The following is a 23772-nucleotide window of genomic DNA, read 5'->3' as shown; positions in this document are numbered from 1 at the left end:
TTAGTATCATCAGCACATTTGCTAATGTTATTGCTAATACCATCTTCTATATCATTAACATATATTGTAAAAAGCTGCAGTCCCAGTACTGATCCCTGCGGTACCCCATTGGTCATGGATGCCACTCTTTGTTTCCTATCAGCCAACCAACTTTCAATCCAAGTTAGTACTTTTCCCCCAATACCATGCGCCCTAATTTTGCTCACTAACCTCCTATGTGGGACTTTATCAAAAGCTTTCTGAAAGTCCAGGTACACCACATCTACTGGATCTCCCTCATCCATCTTCAGAGTTATATCCTCAAAAAATTCCAGAAGATTAGTCAAGCATGATTTCCCCTTCATAACTCCATGCTGACTCTGACCTATCCTGTTACTACTATCCAGATGTGTCGTAATTTCATCCTTTATAATAGACTCCTGCATCTTTCCCACCACTGAGGTCAGACTAACTGGTCTATAATTTCCTGTTTTCTCTCTCCCACCTTTCTTAAAAAGTGGTACAACATTAGCCACCCTCCAATCCGCAGGAACTGATCCCGAATCTATCGAACTCTGGAAAATAATGACCAACGCATCCACGATTTCTCAAGCCACCTCCTTCTGTACCCTGGGATGTAGACGATCAGACCCCGGGGACTTATTAACCTTCAGACCTAACAGTCTCTCCAACACCAATTCTTGGCAAATATAAATTCCCTTAAGTTCAGGTCCTTCAGCCACTGTTACCTCAGGGAGATTGCTTGTGTCTTCCCCAGTGAACAGAGATCTGAAGTACCAATTCAATTCTTCTGCCATTTCTTTGTTCCCCGTAATATATTCCCGTGTTTCTGTCTTCAAGGGCCCAATTTTAGTCTTAACCATTTTTTTGCCTTTCACATACCTAAAAAAACTTTTACTAACCTCCTTTATATTCTTGGCCAGTTTACCTCCGTACCTCATTTTTTCTCTGCGTATTTCCTTCTTCGTAATCCTCTGTTGTTCTTTAAAAGCTTCCCAGTCCTCCTTTTATCTTTGCTGTTATACTTTTTCTCTTTTAACTTTGTATGTTTCTTAACTTCCCTCATCAGCCACGGCCACCCATGCCTCCCCCTAGAATCTTTCTTCCTTTTTGGAATGAACTGATCCTGCAACTTCTGCATTATACACAGAAATATCTGCCATTGTTCCTCCACTGTCATCCCTGCTAAGGTATTGCACCATTGAACTTTGGCCAGCTCCTCCCTCATAGCTCCATAGTTCCCTTTATTCAACAGAAATATTGTCACTTCCGATTGTACCCTCTCCCTCTCAAATTGCAGATTGAAGCTTATTGTATTACGGTCACTGCTTCCCAATGGCTCCTTCACTTCGAGGTTCCTCACCAATTCTGGTTCATTGCACAATACCAGATCCAGAATTGCCTTTGCCCTGGTTGGCTCCAGCACCAGCTGTTCTAAGAATCCATCTCTGAAGCACTCCACAAAGTCTCTTTCTTGAGGTCCAATACCATCCTGATTCTCCCAGTCTACCTGCATGTTGAAATCCCCCATAACAACTGTAGTAACATCTTTGTGACAGGCCAATTTCAGCTCCTGATTTAACTTACATCCGACATTCAGACTACTGTTTGGTAGCCTGTAGATAACTCCCAAGAGGGTCTTTTTACCCTTAGTATTTCTCAGCTCTATCTACACTGACTCTATATTCCCTGATTCTAGGTCCCCCCGTGCAAGGGACTGAATATCATCCCTTACCAACATGGCTACCCACCCCCTCTGCCCGTCAGTCTGTCCTTACGATAGCACGTGTAGCCTTGAATATTCATTTCCCAGGCCCTGTCCACTTGAAGCTACGTCTCAGTTATCCCCACAATATCGTAGCTGCCAATTTCCAAAAGAGCCTCAAGCTCATCCATCTTATTTCTAATGCTTCGTGCATTCATGTATAGTATTTTTAATTTGTTACTGCCCTCACCCTTCCCATCAACTCCTATTTCATTCAACCTTACAGCATGATCCCTGTCTGAGTTTTCTGCCTCATTGATACAGTTGTCTTTCTTGACTTCCCTTGTTCTAACTTTCCCTCCAATTTCCTTCTTAAACATCCAGTTTGTCCCCACCCTCCCACCCACCACCCCCCCCCACCCCCCCCACTACTTAGTTTAAACGTAGCTGTGTTGCAGTCGCAAACCTGCCTGCCAGAATGCTGGTCCCTAACCTATTAAGGTGCAAACCATCTCTCTTGTAGAATTTATGCTTACCACAAAACATACCCCAGTGATCCAAGAATTTAAATCCTTGCTTCCTGCACCAGTTCCCCAGCCACACGTTCAAGTCCATTATCTCCCTGTTTCTGGCCACACCAGCCCGAGGAACTGGAAGCAAACTGGAGATAACCACCTTGGACATCTTGCCTTTCAGCCTTCTTCCTAGTTCTCTGAAGTCCCGCTGTAGTATGTTCCTCCTCTTCTTCCTGACATCATTTGTGCCGACATGTACCACCACCTCTGGCCTTCACCTTTGCCCTTGAGGATTTCCTGCACTCTGTCTGTGATGTCTTTAACCCTGGCACCAAGGAAGGCAACACACCATCCTTAAGCCCCATCTGCTGCCACAAAAACCCTGGTCAGTTCATCTCACTATGGAGTCCCCTATTACCACAGCTCTGTGCGATGCCCGACTCTTAAGCTCTGTCTCCATGCCAACTTTTCATTGACAGACCTGGCCGTCTTGCGGACTGGCAGTGTCATCTGTCTCTACTGTTTCCAAAAGATTCAACTTGTTCCTGACAGGTACTTCCCCTGGGGTCTCTTGCACCTGTCTCCTCTCTGCCTTCCTCATCGTCTGCTCTCTTCTGGTACAGTCGGTGTAGTAACCTCACTGAAGGTCTTGCCCAGAAAGATCTCGTTCTCTCGGATGAGCCTAAGGTCCTCGAGTTCTTTCATCAGGGCTGCGATATGCTCTGTCAGTAGCTGAACGTGCACACACTTTCCACACTTAGACGAGCCAGACACACCAGAGTCGTTGACCTCCCACATCAAGCACGTAGCACACTGAACCAGCTTGGCAGTCATGTCTTCACCCTCTTCAACTGTGGCGTATACACTTCACTCAACCCCCTTGTCAAAGACTCCTGAGCTAAAGCCTCACTCTTCAATCCAAAGGAACTTCCTTGGACTCTCTTTTTGGGGCAAGTCTGTGGACTTTTAATTTAGGTTAGAGGAGGAGGGAGGGAGGGAGGACCTACTTTGTAGGACCTGGGGTCTAGAACACACCCACTCAAATAACAATCACTTACCTTTGTAATTATATCTGCCTCCACCACTTCCCTCTGGCAGCTCATTACATACATGTACCACCCTCTACATGAAAATGTTGCCCCTTATGTCCCTTTTAAATTTTGCCCTTTCATCGAAAACTTATACCTGCTAGTTTTGGACTCCTCTATCCTGAGAAAAATACCTGGGCAATTCACCCTATCCATGCCCCACATGATTTTATAAACATCTGTAAGGTCACCCTTCAGCCTCCAATGGTCCAGGGAGAATAATCCCAACCTATTCAGCCTCTCCTTATAGCTCAAACCCTCCAACCCTGGCAACATCCTTGTAAATCTTTTCGGAATCCTTTCAAGTTTAACAAATCTTTCTGATATCATAGAGACCAAAATTGAATGCAGTATTCCAAAAATTTCCTAACCAATGTCCTGTACAACTGCAATATGACATCACAACTCTTGTAGTCAATGCACTGGCCAGTAAAGGCAAGTGTATCAAATGCCTTCTTCACTATCTTGTGTGCCTGTGACTCCACCTTTAAGGAACTATGAATGTGCACTCCAAGATGGGTCTGTTCAGCAACACTCCCCAGGACTCTACAATTAAGTGTATAAGTCCTGCCTGATTTGCCTTACCAAAATGCAACACTTCATATCTATCTAAACTAAACTCCATCTGCCACTCTTCAGCCCATTGTCCCACCTGATCAAGATTCCATTGTACTCTGAATAACCTTCTTCACTGTCCACTGCACCAATTTTGGTGCCATCTGCAAACTTATTAACCAGTCCTCCTATATTCATATCCAAATCATTTTTATAAATGACAAAAAGCAGTGGGCCCAGCACCGATCCTTGCAGCACACTGTTGGTTGCAAACTAAATAGTCAATCACAGAACATGCAGATCTGTAGATATTATGAACTAATATTACAGAAATGCCAGTACTGTAAAGCATTATTCTTGATTTTTCTAGGTAGTGTATGCTTATCTATCTTACACATCTGAGTAGTGTGCAGTAAGTAATATTATAAATCTATATAGGTTATGTGGAACAATGACAGATCTGTAGGTAGTGTATAGACGTTTTACAAAACTGTACATAATATATTTGTTAGGGCGAGGTGAGCAGGAACGAACTTGCTCTCTTTCAATCTCCCCAGTTGGTCACAACAAAGATTTAAATTTTGCTTTCGCACAAGCTTTCTCCAATTAAAATGCTGTTAATTACATTTTAAGATCAAAGTAAGGAGCCAATCACATGGTTTTTATTAAGTTAAAAGGCGAAGATTTATTAACTGCTTACCTCGAGGAAAATAGTAAAGATGCAAATACAAGCACATAGTTTTCAGGCAGTATCGCACACCCAGGTATAAAGTTAGAAAGGGAGACCTCCTTCGACAAAAGGAAGCTAAAGGAATAGGTATTTGAGAGTTCTTTGGGTGTCCTTAAGATGTAAGGCTTCAGCCTGACAGTCTGGTTCATTACATTCTTAAACAATGTTGCAGTCTTATTTAATTCTTTGTTGCCTGATATTCCTTTCCAGTCAGTGCTGTTGCCAGGTTTTCTTCTTGAGAGATCAAGAAAAAGAGAACACTTTCGAGTCTATTTCAGTTCCAAAGTCAAAGATCCAACTCTTCTGCTTCTGCCACAAAGTTTCTTGAAATAGCAACTTGTTTATACATTCTGCCTGTAGCTAATGTTTTATCTTCCACATGTGAAGATTCTCATGATGGTGCAAATCAGATTGGAGATGAGGACCTTTCCCCACTTCCCAGAAAGGGCTTTTTAACCTTCTTTCATTACTATTAGGGAAAACGTTATTTTCAGCTCACGCTTTCTTTTGTTTCATGAAATTTAAAATGCCACCCTCCTCCCCCATAAACAATAAATTTGATAGCTGGTAAAATTATGACCTCACCTGGATTATCACTGAAACACTCAGTCACAAAAACCGCAACAATTCAGGGAATTTCCTGCCACATTTTCTGATGAACCTGGAGTCAGTGCTGTGTCTTCAGAATCTGCTGCTAGTAACAATAAACCACTGGAAGATTATGGGTTTCTCCTTTTTTCCGGCGGTAATACTAATGTCAGGAGAGTCCCGGCATGTAAAGTCTAAGTTTCACGAAACCTGGCCAACCCGTATGGTAAGGTGATGATTATAGACATTTCAGCCAATGTTTTGGTTTCCTTTTTTTAAAAAAAAAAATCACCGTCCTGAAAGTTCCAAGCATTAAATCAAACAATGGGATTCAAAATCAATGGTCCATGTTTTATACCATCGTGACTGTCGTTGAATTACAGATGTGTAGATAGTGCCTAGTTATACTGCAGATGTGTGGTTATATTACAGAGCAGTAGGCATTGTTATGTTACAGAACTGTAGATCCTGTTCAGTAGTGTCACACATCTATGGTTGTGGATAATAATATTATAGAATTGCAGGCACTGTATACTGTAGTAATATGATAAATCTGTAGGTAGTGCATAAGGAATATTAAAGGGCTGTTTGTCTTGCTCTATGATATTGGATTCCATATAACCCTGATTTTGGCCAGGGTGAAATGTTAAAATTAAACTGACACCCTTGGCTTCAACAGATGACTCAAGTGCAAATTATTTCCCAAGTGTGTCATTTCTTTATTTATCTCTGCTTCCAGGAACCAATGAGCGCTGGTGTGCACAATGAACATGCAATCATTTTAACTTTTGGCAGCGAGTATAGGTCGGGAACCAGCTGAGTTTTCAGGGAGGGGGAAAGCGATGGTACGCTAACTACAAGCAGCTTGCCGGCAGCTGACAACTGTGCTGGAAAACTAGACCCAGATACAAGGAAATCCCACGCGCACACACACAAAACCAAATTTCGTCCGAGGAATTACCGCATGAAATGAAGCTTCGGATGCGGAGACAAGTCTGACAATAGTATTACCGTCAGAAAGAAGTGGAGAAACACATGTCGTTCCAGTGGTTTATTGTTCCAGACTGATTCTGAAGAAACGCACTGATTGCAGGTTATCAGACCGAAAATGTGGCAGGAAGTTCCCCTAATTGTTGCAGTTTTTGTGACTGTGTGCTCCACTAACAATCCAGGTAAGGTCAGAATTTCACCAGCTGTCAATTTTGAGATTTTTTTTCCTCTCGGAAAATTAAAACGATGGCTTTTGCTTTGCAAATGAACATACCTCCAGGATAGGTGGGATTTGAAACCACATTAGATCCTCTCCTATTACGTCCTATCACCAACCTGACTTGCTCCAACTGTTACTATCGCTAGGAATGCCATCCCCAAGCGTTTAAATGGTTAAAGCGCCCATCCCTGAACGCGTTCTCACATTATCAAGTTCCTGCAAATCTCATTATTACCTCCTGAACGTAAAATGGCTGGAGGCCAACTAGGTGACTAAGATTAAGTGATTGTACTCTTTTCCCCTCTTGGTTTGAGGGAAACAGATTATAATTGTAAATAGTAGGCTGTGTGTAATGTCTAAGAATTCAGAAGGATGTTGCAAAACTTGAAAGGGTTCAGAAAAGATTTACAAGGATTGGAAGATTTGAGGTGTAGGGAGAGGTTGAAGAGGCTGGGGCTGTTTTCCCTGGAGTGTCGGACTCTGAGGGGTGACCTTCATAAACCCATGAGGGGCATGGATAGGGTAAATAGACACAGTCTTTTCTGAGGGGTGGGGGAGTCCAGAACTAGAGGGCATAGGTTTAGGGTGAGAGGGGAAAGATATAAAAGAGACCTAAGGTGCAACTTTTTCATGTAGAGGGTGGTACGTGTGTGGAATGGGCTGCCAGAGGAAGTGATGGAGGCTTATACAGTTGCAACATTTAAAAGGCATCTTGATGGGTATATGAATAGGAAGAATTAGAGGGAAATGGTCCGTGCACTGGCAGGTGGGTCTAGATTGGGTTGGGATATCTGGTCAGCATGGACAGGTTGGACCGAAGGGTCTGTTTCCATGCTGTACATCTCTGACTCTATAATTAAGCCAGACAGGTAGGTAGACATTCTTAACTTATACAGCATAAGAATTAATTTGATTATGCTAATACCCACCCAGGTAGAATATGTTAGAATTTGTAAAATATACACGTTTTACTTTCCACCAACATACACCGTCAGGCTCTAGCATACAGCTTTCAGAATATAGGAAGTTAAACATGTTTAAATTCAAAAATGATGATTTTGAAGAAAAGTCTGAAAGAACTCTATATCTGCAGGTGCTGTTTCTTTACCTGAAGCAAGTGGTTTGAAGTTGTAGCTTGTACATCCCTTTCCTCCTGTAAAGTACTTGCAGCTCCAGGGGCTTCATATGTTTTTCTTAGTAAAACAGACTTCACTGCTTAGATGGGCTATTGTGAAGCCAGGAAGAATATGAGAGGGCTGCAACTTGCAATAACTGCGTCTGCTCAAGACGCAACTCACGTTTTCACACGTGACAGCTCTCCAGGTTTGTTGTACGTTCTAAAAGCCAGACTATCAACTCATGTCTGTCACGGGTTGTTTATTAACTCCTCTGGCCATTGCAGTGGCTAAGTTTTTAATCATGATGTGGACTGTGGTGAACAAAGTTAAAATCACACTTCATCAGGTTATACTCCACCAGGAGCAGTGCTCCGAAAGCTAGTGCTTCCGAATGATTACCTATTAGACTATAACTTGGTGTTGTGTGATTATTCTGTTCAGAATTTAACATTTCAAAATATTTTAACAAGGTATTTAGGATGCAGGAAGTTATATTTATTTATTTTTTGTTGAGCTTCTTTTGGAAGTGTATTTCATTTAGTAACAGCACGGTGGCTCACTGGTTAGCACTGCTATCTCATAGCATCAGGGTCCCAGATTCAATTCCAGACTTGGGCAACTGTCTGTGTGGAGTTTGTATGTTCTACCCATGTCTGTGTGGGTTTCCTCCGAGTACCTGGTTTCCTTACACAGTCCAAAGATGTGTAGGTCAGGTGAATTGGCCAGGCCAAATTGGCCATCGTGTTAGGTGCATTAGTCAGAGGGAAATAGCTCTGGGTGGGTTAATCTTCGGAGGGTCGGTGTGGACTAGTTGGGCTGAAGGGCCTGTTTCCACACTGTAGGGAATCTAATCTAAACTTTGTTTACCACAGTCCAAATCAGGTTTATTTGGAAGCACTGGCTTTCGGAGTGCCGCTACCTGATGAGGGAGCAGTGCTCCAAAAGCTAGTGCTTCCACATAAACCTGTTGCACTATAACCTGGTGTTGTGTGATTTTTTTTCTAACTAAGTTTTTAATATTCTTGATATTGACTGCTCACTGATACAGGTCATTCTGCTGTAATGTGTGTTTCGTTAATACGAATTTGCTATAGCACAATCGACTAATTGGGAACGCTGCTTCTCTAGTACAAGCTATAGTGCATGAATTGGTTATAACGTGATTCTGGCCCCATTAGTTTAAATGGTGCTTCTTTTAGGTGATTTTCTTACAACGGGATTGCATGGGGATGGAACTAGCTCGAAATAGCGGAACTGACTGTACATCCTTTATCTTGTTGAGTGAGGGAAGACTTGTTTACATCCCCAGAGGTGCCTTTGACTGCATTCGCACCTCTTTTCTGTACTTTTCCATGACATGGAATACAGCCTCAAAATTAGTTTCAGCCATCTTAAATTTCAGCTCTTTGCTTTGGTTAAAACTACCTCTTACATGTCCAACTGCAGACTAAATTACAACTAATGTTTCATAGCACATCATAATAACATGGGAGGCAGTACCATAGTAGTTTTGTCATTAGTATCTAGAAACCCAGGCTAATACTCTGGGGGACTTAGGGACACTCTTCCAGCACAGTAGTAATGTACCTAACCCAGACTGGGAGTCCTAAACTCAATCCCACTTGCTCCAGTGGTGTGATAACATCTCTGAATAGGTTAATTAGAAAAAAATAGGTTAATTTCTTTTTTAAAAATTGATTTGAAACCCACTCAGCAGACGGTGAAATTTGAATTCAATTTATAAATCCGGAATTAAAAGCTAGACTAATGGTGACCATGAAAAAGTTCATCCAGTTCACTAATGTCCTTCAGGGAAGGAAAATATGGCATTCTCATCTGGTCTGGACTATATGTGACTCCAAATCCACATCACTGTGGGTAGCTGTGTGAATGCCTTCCAAAATTGGCCTAACAAGTCAAATCATGGCGTAATTTGGTAAAACGAATGAAACTTGGCCAAACAGCTTGTATTGATCAAAGCATTGGAAATGATAACTGTACACAGAGCCTCAAAGACCCTACCATACCTTACAATCTCCTTGGCTCAGCCATCACCCATAGATATGTCCTATCCCACCAATGGCATAAACCCACAAAAGGTCATGGATATACAGTGGACAGTGATTCCCAATAAGGTCCTCAACATTGACTCTGGCCCCCATGAAATCACATACAAGAAGATCAAACATGGACAAGAAAACCTCCTGCTAATTGCTACCTCCCCTCTCCCACTGCAAATGAATCAACTCACTTCCATGTTGAACACGACTTGAAGAATGCATTGAATGTGGCAGACCCACAAAATGTATTCAGGATAAAGGACGTCCATGTCCATTACCAAACGTGGCTCAATAGCACGCCTACTATCCGAGCTGACTAAAGGTGATATGCTGAGCCTGTGACAAATAGTGAGGGAACCAATATAATGGCTTCCTACTCACCAGTCGGTTTGCTATAGATATAAGTGTCCAGGACAGCATTAGTTGGAGTCTTGTGGAGATAAAATCCTGTCTTCACATTGAAGATACCCTTCATTGTGGTGTGAGATGCTATCATTGTGCTGAATGGGATAAATGATAAAATCACAGAATTGTTATGGTGCAGAAGAAAGCTTGCAGCCAACATGCCTACACCAGTTTTATCACTGAGTGCCAATGTCCTGCCTTCTCCCCATATCCCTGCACACCATTTATTTTCAAATAATCATCCAATGTGCTCTTGAATGCCTCAATTGTATCTGCATCCACCGCATTTTAAATTATTATTAATTACTAACTATTATGAATGATTAATTCTATACAGATCTAACAACTCAAGATTTGGCAACCATTTGGAAGTTATCAACTGCAGTAGTTTGGTATTCTGCCATAATGTGTGGCTCATGGCCTGGCATATCCCCAATCTATTATTACCATCAAACTAGGCATTACCCTGGGTTCAATGAAGATTTCAGGAAGAAGGTATTCTAGTAGCAGTACCAAGCACACCTAAAGGTGAGGTGTCAAGTGGTGAAGCTAAATTAGGGGACTACTTGCATGCCAAGTAGGAGTAGGCAGGATATGATAGATAGAGCTAACCAATCCCAAAACCAGTGGATCATATCTAAGCTATGCAGCCCTGCTTTTACAAGTGCCTTCAGTCATTTCATGATATCATGTAGAGTCAATCAAATCAATGAAGCCTCATATCTGTGATGTTGGAGACCTCAGCAAGAGGCTGAGATTAATCATCGACTCAGCACTAAAGATGGATGCAAATATTTTAGTTTTGTCTTTTGTATTGTCTCCCCATCATTGAGGATGAGATGTCCAATCATGAATGGTGGCAATCAATTAAACAAACTAAGAGGAGATGGAGTGTCCACAAATAGTCCATCCCCCAGTGATGAAGGAGCTAAAAACATTTAACTAAGTGTCTTGGAATAACGATTCATTTGGTGAAAGGGATTGGTGAATGATTGGAAATTGTTACATGTGCAACTGAAATACCAAATTTACCCAATTTTTCTATTAAAAAAAAATTCACAGGATTAGTGCATTGCTGGATAGGCCAGCATTTATTGCCCAGAGGGCAGGTAGGAGTCAATCACATTGCTGTGGGTCTGGAGTCACATGTAGGCTAGACCAGGTAAGAATGATAACTTCCTTCTCTAAAGACCATTAGTGAGCCAGATGGGTTTTCCTGACAATCAACAATGGATTCATGGGCACCTTTAGGTTCGTAATTCCAGACATTTGTTGAATTCAAATTCTGCCACCTGCTGTGGCAGAATGTGAACACACCTCCCCAGATTACTACCTGGGTCTCTAGGTTTACAGTACTATGATAACAACAATAGACCATTGCCTCCCTTGCTAGCTAGTTGATCTGAACACCAGTTATGCACAACTCTGTCTGTAAATATGTAAGACATTCAAGGCTGAATTGGGTTTTCAAATAATTTCAGGTTTAAAATGTATAGAGAGTAATCTTTATTGCTGTGGATAGCAACATTGTTGCTCTAATTAACATTGAAAAAATAAGTTTAAAATTGATTGTTCTTGTAACAACATGTATACATTGATAGGATCTAGAGTCAAGAGTGTGGTGGTGGAAAAGCACAGCAGGTCAGGCAGCATCTGAGAAGCAGGAGAATCAACGTTTCGGGCATAAGCCCTTCATCAGGAATGATTCTCTTGCTCTTAAGTTCTTTTTTTTCTGAGCTCCTTACACACTTGATGCAACTTCAAGTATCAACTTCTATGAATAACAAGCAAATTTATTCAACACAGAACAGTACTAGCTTTGTGGAGGAACCTTTTGCACACACCTTGCAGGGCTTATGGGGTCACGGCTATAGGTCTCTCTGAACAAAGGAACCAGTCCTTCATTTATACAAAATCTTTGTATCACAATTAGTAATGCCCATAAGACAACTCCCATTCATCCCCCTCACAGTCACATCCCATTCAAGACAAACCCCAGCCATTCCGTCACAGTCACATGCAGTAACCACCTCACCTCCAGAAACAATGTAATGCAAATCATCCTTTAATGGACAGATCTGGTGTGAACTGTATTTTCTTGAAACTATAAGGTGCAGTCGGAATTTTAGTTGCACTGTTCTTATTGATTATGAAGAGGTGATGATGATGATGCAAATGGCTCTGAATGGCAAGGGAAATGGCCATGTAAATTTACTTAGATACCTGCAGAACAGAGGCATCCCACCCTGCCCTGAGGCATTCAAGTTCTTGCAGGTCAGCAGACCACATTAACTTTTTGGTATCACATTCCTTCCTTTAGTCATTCCATGATAACCACCAAGATGGGGATTAGAAAGTCACTACCAATTTATTCATAATAAGAATCTTACAGCCTGTACTTAAGCAAGTTATTGACACAAAACATACAATGATTATAACAACAAGAATTACTAGCCCATGCAGTAAATAGGAACCCAGGATCCTCATGCATGGAGAAAAGGTATTCACCAGGAAAGTTCTTAAATCCACAATCCTTCGTGACCATGCCACTCCCTCCAAATCGATTGGAAATGAGCCAATTATCCAAAATCTCCTTCAGTAAAGTCCAAACTGAAAACAAACCTCAGTGTGTCCTTGCACACCACTCCACGGAGAAATCTGAATTCTTGGATAAGGGCAGTTAAATACTTAACAAAACTGACGAGACTTCCATCCTTCCGGTGATGTTTCAGATGGAGGACACCAGCGCACCTGAATGTGAACTACAGCGGCTGCAGCTGCAGTAGCAGGCTCGATGTACATAGCATTCTTTTGCTGCTTCTGCTCCTGCTCTGCTGTCAAATTTAACAAAACCAACTGGCTGTTGTGATGTTAGCTTGATCAGTGAACCTTCATCTCCCTTAAATGATCAAAAGGCAGGGTAAAGCTCATGTGGTTTGATGTCCATTGGAAGGCCACTGACAAAAAGCGTACAGACCTCCTCTTCACTGTTGTTGGCTTCTTCACCTTTCATGCTCATGACTGGGGAGCTGATTGAATCCATTGGATCAAGTTGTGGAGGGGCAGGTGGTGGTCCGAAGGCGTGCTTTACCTGTGAATGGAGAAACTCTAGAGACAATGTTAGCTGCTGCAAGTATTTTTGCATTTTCTCTCTCATTCCTTCCTTGCCAAAGTGGGTGTCAGTATGAAAACAGTCGCATATTTAACTACACTAAATTGTGTCTGCCTATTTCAACATTCTCAGTCATCTTGAAGTCTGTTACTATGTTCACTATTGATGACATCATCAAATTTTATACAATCTGTAAACAGCTGCCAGGGAGCAAATGGAGCCAATGGCTAAAGGATGGAATTTATGGTGGAGACTAAAGATGATGCGAAATTTTGAGAAATTGTTTTGAAAATTACACAAAATGCTTCATAGGTTGAGAATCATTTGTTTTGTTAACACATTCTACTATCTTTCATTATTATTAGATTAATATTGCAGGTAGATCATTTGAAGTAATAACATTTGACCCAGCCTTAACAAAGTCAATTTCATTTGCAATAGAAATACATCTTTTTGATATAATATGCTAGTTAGTGTGAAGAGGTTTAAAGCTGTCTCTTATTTATGAATGCTGACATAATTATTGGGTTCTTCAAGGAGACCAAACCATCATGATTCCACTTCCAATGTGGTCTAGATTTCATTCCTATTTCCACTGGAATTTGCTCATCACTGTTATGTAATTGCACTGCAGACTATACGCATTCTTTGGAAGCAGAAAAAGGTTGATGATCAACACAATATTAAAACTTACTAAAACTGTTCAATTATACGATGGATATTGTGACATTCATAAAAATCTAAACCTGTAACATGTTGTACCATACAACACATTTGAAGTTTTGATTTTGCAGGGAAGTTATTATTAATTGAATTTTATTGTATGGAGGCGTAGTGGTGGCATTGACTGGCGTGCTGAAACTATAGTTGAATGCCTTTAATGGGCTTTGCACATAAATCATTCAAGTCAAAACATGGGTGATTTATTGGTGCCTGTAGCAGATTGGAAAAATGTACCACTGTGATTTGTTGATGGGGAAATTTAAACCATTTGGTGGCTCAGTGGTTAGCATTGCTGCCTCGCAGTGCCAGGGACCCGGGTTCAATTCCTGCCTCCGGCAACTATCTGTGTGGAGTTTGCACATTCTCCCCGTGTCTGTGTAGGTTTCCTCCCACAGTCCAAAGATGTGCAGGTTAGGTGAATTGGCCATTCTAAATTGCCCCTATTGTTAGGTGGATTAGTCACGGATAAGTGTAGGGGAATGGGTTGCTCTTTGGAGGGTCGCTGTGGACTTGTTGGGCCGAAGGGCCTGTTTCTACACTGTAAGTAATCTAATTCAGTTGTGTGTAGCACTTCTGGATAGAAGAAGAAAAAAGAAACTGATTGGATCAACTGGGCCAAATATTTCGGAGTCCCGGTTGCTCTGTGGGAGTTGGATTCCTTGCTATCGGAGTTATGGAAAGTACCACCCATCTTCCCAATTTGGCTCTACCTCAGCCTGGCTGGGAAGTCCTGGCCAGCGAATTGACAGAAACTGGAGGTCAAAGTCTCAGCTCACCTAGGGTACTGAACAGGACTGCTCCAAGTGCGATTTTACAGGAGCCGAGTGCTGCTCATAAAACAGCTGGTGGCTTCCAAGCTGTGGTAGTGATTGGTTCCTTTAACCCCGCCCCCTGGTTTTCTCACAAAAAATCAGAAGATGCTGGCTCACTTCCTCTGCAACAAGAAGATGACTGGGTCATTGCAGAGGCGCTGAGTCTACCCAGTGAAGAAGGTGGTTTATCGCCTAGAAATAGTGGTGCTTGGACCCAACATCGTGCACCAGCTGGAGGATGCTCAGGTGTGAGTTGGATTCCTGTCTGGATGTACCCCTGCTTGGACAGAATTTCACATTGGCTCCAGGATCCTGAATCTCTCTCAGGAGCCTATGCCCCACAACCTGAGCCACCTCTTGAGAATGCCCTATGAATGTTTCCACCTGCCACAAAGGTACTTTTGGTAACAGTTTCCACTGCAGCAACACCATCCACTTTAGTTCCTTCATTTGCTGCCCGTACACACTTTGATTTGCTTATTTACCACTGGGCAGCAGGGGATCCCCAGTGGAGGGATCTGTGGAGGGATTCCTGCCATTTTCCATCAGGGACATGGGGCGCAGGGGGTTTTCACATAGCAGTCCCAAATAACTGTAGATTGTAACAGTTCACAGATTCCCAGTCCTACTGTTTATTTTGCAGAGCAGTGCTGTGGAGTCCATGGATTGTGTATATATTGGTTGTGGGCGATTGCACCTCCTTTTTAATTATGTAAAAATCCTTTTGTTGCTTTTTGGTTGCACTTCACCCTGTAATCCTGATCTTTGTGTATCAGGTGCAGAGGGGTGTGGGCAAATCGGAATACCTCTTCGTGGGTCTGCATCTCAGCTTAGCCAGGCTGGCTATAAAAGGTCCAGGCAGTGGGCAATGGAGAGGGTCATATCTGATGAGTGTCTGCCCCTTTTCCACAGTTACGTTCATGTCTAGGTATCCTTGGAGAGGAGGCACATGGTATCCACTAATACTCTGATACCTTCAGAGAGAGGTGGGCACCACAATGGGTATAATGCTTTATATTTCTTTCCAATTCCATTTTGGTTTAGTCCACTCCCTTTCTCTCTCAACTTTGATGGTCTGCAATGTCTTAACAGGCTTTGCATGTAAATTATTCAGGTGATTATTCAGGAAATACAGGTGATTTATTGTGGTGGTTAATAGTTGAAAGAAAACCACATCTGGTTTGTTGAAGGGAAATATAAACATTTAGTTTTCTCTAAACGCCCTTCCAGATATGAAAAAAGTAAGAAATTGTGGTGGTTGAAGTAGAAAGGCCATGTTACTAATATGCATCTCTGAAAATAAAAGCTTATAAAATGTGAACAGAATAGGCTTCATTTCTACCTTCCTCTGCCTGTGTTTCTGTTATAGAGTCATTGAGTCATAGAGATGTACAGCACGGAAACAGACCCTTCGGTCCAACCCGTCCATGCCAACCAGATATCCCAACCCAATCTAGTCCCACCTGCCAGCACCTGCCCATATCCCTCCAAACCCTTCCTATTCATATACCCATGCAAATGCCTCTTAAATGTTGCAATTGTACAAGCCTCCACCACTTCCTCTGGCAGTTCATTCCATACACGTACCACCCTCTGCGTGAAAGAGTTGCCCCTTAGGTCTGTTTTATATCTTTCCCCTCTGACCCTAAACCTATGACCTCTAGTTCTGGACTCCCCGACCCCATGGAAAAGACTTTGTCTATTTATCCTATCCATGCCCTTCATAATTTTGTAAACCTCTATAAGGTCACCCCTCAGCCTCCGCGCTCCAGGGAAAACAGCCCCAGCCTGTTTAGCCTCTCCCTATAGCTCGGATCCTCCAACCCTGGCAACATCCTTGTAAATCTTTTCTGAACCCTTTCAAGTTTCACAACATCCTTCCAATAGGAAGGAGACCAGAATTGCACGCAATATTCCAACAGTGGCCTAATCAATGTCTTGTACAGCCGCAACATGACCTCCCAACTCCTGTACTCAATACTCTGACCAATAAAGGAAAGCATACCAAACACCTTCTTCACTATCCTATCTAACTGTGCCTCCACTTTCAAGGAGCTATGCACCTGCACTCCAAGGTCTCTTTGTTCAGCAACACTCCCTAGGACCTTAGGTGTATAAGTCCTGCTAAGATTTGCTTTTCCAAAATGCAGCACCTCACATTTATCTGAATTAAACTCCATCTGCCACTTCTCAGCCCATTGGCCCATCTGGTTCAGATCCTGTTGTAATCTGAGGTAACTCTCTTCGCTGTCCACTACACCTCCAATTTTGGTGTCATCTGCAAACTTACTAACTGTACCTCTTATGCTTGCATCCAAATCATTTATGTAAATGACAAAAAGTAGAGGACCCAGCACCGATCCTCGTGGCACTCCACTGGTCACAGGCTTCCAGTCTGAAAAACAACCCTCCACCACCTTCTGTCTTCTACCTTTGATCAAGTTCTGTATCCAAATGGCTAGGTCTCCCTGTATTCCATGAGATCTAACCTTGTTAATCAGTCTCCCATGAGCAACCTTGTCGAATGCCTTACTGAAGTCCATATAGATCACATCTACTGCTCTGCCCTCATCAATCCTCTTTGTTACTTCTTCGAAAAACTCAATCAAGTTTGTGAGACATGATTTCCCACGCCCAAAGCCATGTTAACTATCCCAAATCAGTCCTTGCCTTTCCAAATGTACATCCTGTCCCTCAGGATTCCCTCCAACAACTTGCCCACCACCATATCAGGCTCATTGGTCTATAGTTCCCTGGCTTGTCCTTACTTCCTTTCTTAAACAATGGCACCACGTTAGCCAACATCCAGTCTTCCAGAACTTCAAATGTGACTATCGATGATACAAATATCTCAGCAAAAGGCCCAGCAATCACTTCTCTAGCTTCCCACAGAGTTCTCGGGTACACCTGATCAGGTCCTAGGGATTTATCCACCTTTACCCGTTTCAAGACATCCAGCATTTCCTCCTCTGTAATATGGACATTTTGCAAGATGTCGCCATCTATTTCCCTACAATCTATATCTTCCATATCCTTTTCCACAGTAAATACTGATGCAAAATATTCATTTAGTATCTCCCCCATTTTCTGCGGCTCCACACAAAGGCCGCTTGCTGATCTTTGAGCAGCCCTATTCTCTCCTAGTTACCCTTTTGTCCATAATGTAATTGTAAAAACCCTTTGGATTCTCCTTAATTCTATTTGCCAAAGCTATCTCATGTCCCCTTTTTGCCCTCCTGATTTCCCTCTTAAGTATACTCCTACTTCCTTTATACTCTTCTAAGGATTCACTCAATCTATCCTGTATATACCTTAGATATGCTTCCTTCTTTTTCTTAACCGAACCCTCAATTTGTTTAGTCATCCAGCATTCCCTATACCGACCAGACTTTCCTTTCACCCTGACAGGAATATACTTTCTTTGGATTCTTGTTATCTCATTTCTGAAGGCTTCCCATTTTCCAGCCGTCCCTTTACCTGCAAACATCTGCCTCTAATCAGCTTTCAAATGTTCTTGCCTAATACTGTCAAAAGTGGCCTTTCTCCAATTTAGAACTTCAACTTTTAGATCTGGTCCATCCTTTTCCATTATTATTTCAAAACTAATAGAATTATGATCACTGGCCCCAAAGTGCTCCCCCACTGACACCTCAGTCACCTGCCCTGCCTTATTTCCTAAGAGTAGGTCAAGTTTTGCACCTTCTCTAGCAGGTACATCCACATACTGAATCAAAAAATTGTCTTGTACGCGTTTGACAAATTCCTCTCCATCTAAACCCTTAACACTATGGCAGACCCAGTCTATGTTTGGAAAGTTAAAATGCCCTACCATAACCACCCAATTATTCTTACAGATAGCTGAGATCTCCTTACACGTTTGCTTCTCAATTTCCCTCTGACTATTAGGGGGTCAATAACACAATCCCAATAAGATGATCAATGATCAATGATTAATAAAGCTTGGAGCTGAATAAGTTTCTGATGTTGCTGAAATGTTATTCATTATTGCAGTTAAATGTATTTTGCTTCCACAACTGGGCTGAAGGTAATTTCATTGGTATTACTTTGGGTGAAGGTCAGAGGAAGTGCAAGATAGAGATTTTGGATATTTCCCCTTTGTAATTCCTGTTTATTTCAAATGCAGGTCTTCTTAGTTAGTGGCAAAAGAGAGACATTGGCCATCATTGTTCTTAAATCATGTTTTTACACTTACAATTATGATTAATCTTGGAAAGTTTCTGCATCTATCCAGATCCCTTCCGGTAATGTCATTTCTGCGAAAATTGCATTGGATTATCAGGAATTGGGAGTAAAACAAAAATACTGAGATTGAAAGTCTAATACAATGGTTGAAGTTTATGCTCTGCCTGTATGAATTTGATGATGGGGGAGCTGCAATTACTCAGATGATTAGGAACTTTGCCACCTTTCCACCCCTATCCCGATTATGTCAATGACAGGAAAGCATGTGGGAAAACTTTCCACCCTAATACCAATTAGGGCTCAAATAAGGGTATCCTACTGCCATTGCTGGTTTCTCCCAATAGAGGCATCATCAAATCAGAAACATGATGTGCAAATCTGTGTGGGTTGTATGCAGTTTCTCAGAGGGTATCTGAGTTTTTATACTGAGTTGTTGTCTCTTATCCTCAGCAACAGCAAAATTTATAGAACCCTTGATTTTGTGGGAAATTGTTGTTATTTCTCTGATCTTACATTTGAGGAGTTCAGAAGAATATATGGAGAGAGAAAGAGCAAGCCCTCCAAACGATGCTGTTTGAAATTCATATTCTTTCTCTGCTCTGTCTAAAACCTGTTTTCTTGAAATACAGTTTACTTGTGGATCCCCATGTTTGGTGTCTTTTTTCAAGCAGAATAATCTGCAGGCAAATTTCATCATAATATCTGAACCTTTTAGAAAAATGTCAATCAAAAACAGAAGACAAGGGTTTCTTCAGACTTGATGGAGTTTCAGTACGATTTGAGAAAATGTTAATTTCTGCCCAACCTGTCTTTCTTTGTTTCTTTGCTTTCAAGAGCTTCATGCAACTTCATTCGGTGATCATTGCTCTGGTATTCAGTCAATGCTTTCTTCTTTCTGTTTAAAAACAATTTTGGTCCCTTTCAGTCGATGAAAGTCTCATATATTAAAATCAAGTGACGAAAGTTGAAAATTTATAAGCCATACTTTTGTACTATCATGTTAATTCATAACATAAATAGTAAAACAATTGTGATCTTTGCAGGTCAATGCCACAAACCTCCACTTGTTAAATTTGCCATCCCATTGGACCAGTATCTCATTCAGCAAGGTTTCTCCGTGAGTCAAGTTGTTTACTATAGATGTTTGCCAGGTTATAAGTGGAATGACAGCACCCCAGATTTTGTCATTTGTCAAGCCAATTTAACTTGGTCAGAGCCATTGATGAGTTGCATGCGTAAGTATACATGTCAATATAACTTTTCACTGCTTTTCTTTTAAGTTTTCTTATGAAATATATAAACAAAAGACTTACATTTATATAAACAGTTTTTAGTGACCAGGCATCTCAAAGCACTTTATGGGCAATGATGTATTTTTGAAGTAAGGTTATTTTTGTGAATTTTGGAAAAATGATCCTAGATTTTGAAGCAAGTATTACATGTCTGAACATATAAAGCAGCTCAAAGGCTAGTTCCTTTGCATTTTAATGCAATCATAACCTGTGGTGCATATATCCTTTGTTAATTCAAGACCACTTATACATCTTCCCAGATTTAAGTATTAGTCCTGCGGTCAGCTGTGGCTCTGAGTTCTCATTTCCCAATCAGAAGATTCGACATTCAAGCTGCAATCAGAGACCTGAGTGCATGGTATTAACCTGATATTTCTGTGTGGTTCAGTGGAGGTGCTGCACTATTGGAGGTGTTGTCATTTAAATGAGACCTTAACCCCAAGCCGCATTAGCCCTATCAGTTAATTGTAAAAAGTGCTATGGCAAAGTGTTCCCTGGTGTCTTGACCAACACTTTTCCATTAACCAACATCACAAAGGAAAACAAATGATCTGTTATTTATTGCAAGGTTATTTTTTGTAATTGTACTGGTTTATTTCTCCACATCAGAATAATAAATATGCTTCATCATATTTAACTTATTTTGAAACATCCAGAAACATCCTGTAGTCATATAAACTGCTATATAAATACAAGGTTCTTCTTCTTAAGGATAGCATGAATTAACTGAGTCATGTGTAAAATCATCAAAAATTGTTATTTAGCAAATACATGTAAAATATGGTCAATTTTTGTTGTGATATTTAATTATTGAGTCCATTCTTTAGTGATTTCTATTTATATTATAAATTAATGTTTCAACATATGTAAAGAAATTTAGTTACATAGGTCTGAGAGATGAGAGATACTTGATATTATTGGGGTCAGTGTAAACATTGAAGTGATGTTTAAAATGTCTCTTTGTCTATGTTTTACACAGCTAAACTTTGTGGTCCTCCAAATGATTTACAAAATGGTTACTACACTATTAGTGGTCAAACATTTGGGAGCTCAGCAACTTACCACTGCAATAAAGGGTAAGCATTAACTCACAGTATCACAAATTCACAGAACTGATCAGGGATGGCTACATTGTAATTACTGAGACTGTATGTGGTGGCCTGCTCAGGTTAGTGGATGTATATATGGGTCACATGTTCACGACAGAATATAATACTATGTATGGATCATGGGAATAAAGTTGGGGTGTAGCAGAAACTGGATGACCCTACAGACAGGCAGCAGGCCTTAACAGTGAAGTAGCTTCTTTCTGTACCATAAGGACTCTATGACTGATGTTTTGTTGCATTGACAGGGTCTCATCTACTACTGGCTTTGACCATTCTGTGGGGGAACCTCCAATGGTATTTAGTGGTAATTGAGCACTAATTGAGCACTCTGATGAGCGTCTTGCATAATTGAAGTCTCTGGTAGCATAGACTGTGCCTTTGAGAGTGTCAACAAATCAGAGCCCAACTGCTCCTCATGTTGAAACTTAGGTGGGAGCTGTGTCTGCTGGACGGCATACCATCATTCGCATCAAAGGAAGATCCAAAGCCAGAGATGAGTGAGGCCAGAATGAGGCTCAGCAAAATTTGGCAAATACACATAAAATTCATTCAATTTGTCATGATATTTAATTATTGAGTTCCACTTAGAGGTAGCAGTTTATATTTATATTATGGAATAACATGTCAAATTCTGTAAGGATATTTTAATTGTGTGAGTTGAGTACTGGTGAGAAATGGGCAGGAGGAGGGTCATCTGATGGGGATCATGGGCTGGAAGGAAGGATAACAGTAGGGACATGAGTGGCCTTGACCTATCCCATGCCGGCACCCTTGATTGGGCAGTGAGTGCCAGACAACAAGGGACCACCTCCTGCAGGAAGCTGTCATCAAACCCAACAAGGTCATGTTGAGTAGCTTTTGGGAGAGATGTGGAATCACTGCAGTACCCCTGTGTATCCTGAGTTACCACTGAATTGCAATGGGTTCTTAGCTGTCAATTGGCCTGTTTATTGGACATAATTGATCCCATCTCCAGTGACTGTGAAGCCCGCATCATTGATTCTGGAATCCAGCTTAATTACGGAAGTTTTGCCTCCATCAGGAAGCTGACATGGGTCCTCTCCCTCAATTAGTTGGGCCTGTTTCTCTTAACTGTTTCCCAGTGTACCTGGCTGCATTTAATTCTGCCCCATGACTCCAGAAGAAGATAATGAACTCACTGGCTAACATCTCCTCCTACTGCCTCCTTGGCCACGACCTCTGCTCCCTTCACCAAACTGTCATCTTTGAGACCATCCACAGTCGCATATCTCAGGTGATCTTCCACCCTTAGCCTCCAACCTCATAGTCCCCCAACCCCACACAGCCCAGTTCTATCTCTTTCCAAAAATTCCCAAATGACCTGATTGTCTCCGCCTTCTCCTGCCCCACTGAACTTAACTTTGCTTATCTCAATTGTGTCCTGGCCTCCTTGGTCCAAATATTCCCTACATACATCCTCCATGACTTCTGACTCCCCGGCCTCAACATCTCATCCTCACCATGCACATCCAGTCACTCTATACCAGCATCCCCCGTAAGGAAGGCCAAAAAGCTCTCTGTTTCTTCCTCTCCTACTGACCCACTCAGTTCCTCTCCACCGACACCATTGTTTGATTGGCAGAACTGGTCCTTACCTTCAACAACTTCTTCTTTCAATCCTCCCGCTTCCTACAAAAGAGAGGGGTGGCGATGGGTACTTGCATGGGTCCCAGCTATGCCTGCCATTTCATAGGTTACACCCTCTTGTCCAGCTACACTGGCACCTCACCTTTTCCTCTGCTACATCAATCACTATATCGGTGCTGCCTTGTGCTCCCAGATGCAACTTGAACAGTTCATTCATCACACTAACACCTTCCACTCAGACTTCAAATTGATCTGGTCCATTTCTTAAATCTCCCTCCCCATCATGCACCACTTCTCCGTCTCAATCTCCGGTGACTGACTAAACACCCAAACGCACTGACTCTGACAGCTACCTTGGCTACACCTCCTCCCACCATACCCCCAGCCCCCGCTTTCCCACACCCCCCGGAAGACAGTGAATGTCACGCCGCTGTTTGAAAATGGTGTAGGCAAACTATAGATTAGTTAGCTTAATATCTGTAGTTGGGAATATGCTGGAGGCTATCATTAAAGAAGAAATAGTGAGACATTTGGATGGAAAGGTTTCCATCAGACAGATGTAGCATGGATTCAGGAAGGGAAGCTCATGTTTGACAAACTTACTGGAGTTCTTTGTGGATGTAGTAAGCATGGCAGATGGAGGGGAACGGGTGGGCTTTGGAAACTTGGATTTCCAGAAAGTGTCGGTAAGGTGCCACATAAAAGACTCATCCGTAAGATAAGAATGTATGGAGTTGTGGGGAATGTACTAGTCTGGATAGAGAACTGGATAACCAATAGAAAGCAGAAGGTCGGGATAAATGGATGTTTCCCCGTTTGGAGATCAGTGGTGAGTGTGGTGATGTGGTGGGCATGGACAGGTTGGACCGAAGGGTCTGCTTCCATGCTATACATCTCTATGATTCTGGGGTTGGTGTTGGGTCTGGTGTTGATGTATAT

General features: G+C 41.8%; 1 protein-coding gene and 1 long non-coding RNA gene across 4 annotated transcripts in view; one reads left to right on the top strand and one right to left on the bottom strand.

Moving 5' to 3' along the window:
- Positions 1 to 7621, bottom strand: part of LOC140467330 (uncharacterized) — a 47172-nt gene extending 39551 nt beyond the window's left edge. The window contains exon 1 of the long non-coding RNA XR_011955419.1: positions 7500 to 7621. This is a non-coding gene — a long non-coding RNA (uncharacterized lncRNA). The remainder of the gene's footprint in view (positions 1 to 7499) is intronic.
- LOC140467329 (complement component receptor 1-like protein) overlaps positions 5944 to 23772 on the top strand; it is a 48827-nt gene continuing 30998 nt past the window's right edge. Inside the window, exons 1-3 of one of the 3 annotated variants that reach the window (XM_072563607.1) lie at positions 5944 to 6353; positions 19868 to 20059; positions 21096 to 21192. In XM_072563607.1, the coding sequence (XP_072419708.1) occupies positions 6290 to 6353; positions 19868 to 20059; positions 21096 to 21192 (353 nt within the window). In that variant the 5' untranslated portion in view covers positions 5944 to 6289. The remainder of the gene's footprint in view (positions 6354 to 19867; positions 20060 to 21095; positions 21193 to 23772) is intronic. The other 2 variants (XM_072563608.1, XM_072563606.1) reach the window with 2 other exon arrangements.

This window comes from Chiloscyllium punctatum, chromosome 45, assembly GCF_047496795.1.
Source record: "Chiloscyllium punctatum isolate Juve2018m chromosome 45, sChiPun1.3, whole genome shotgun sequence".
NCBI classification, from domain to species: Eukaryota; Metazoa; Chordata; class Chondrichthyes; order Orectolobiformes; family Hemiscylliidae; genus Chiloscyllium; species Chiloscyllium punctatum.
This window is presented reverse-complemented; position numbering and strand designations above follow the sequence as displayed.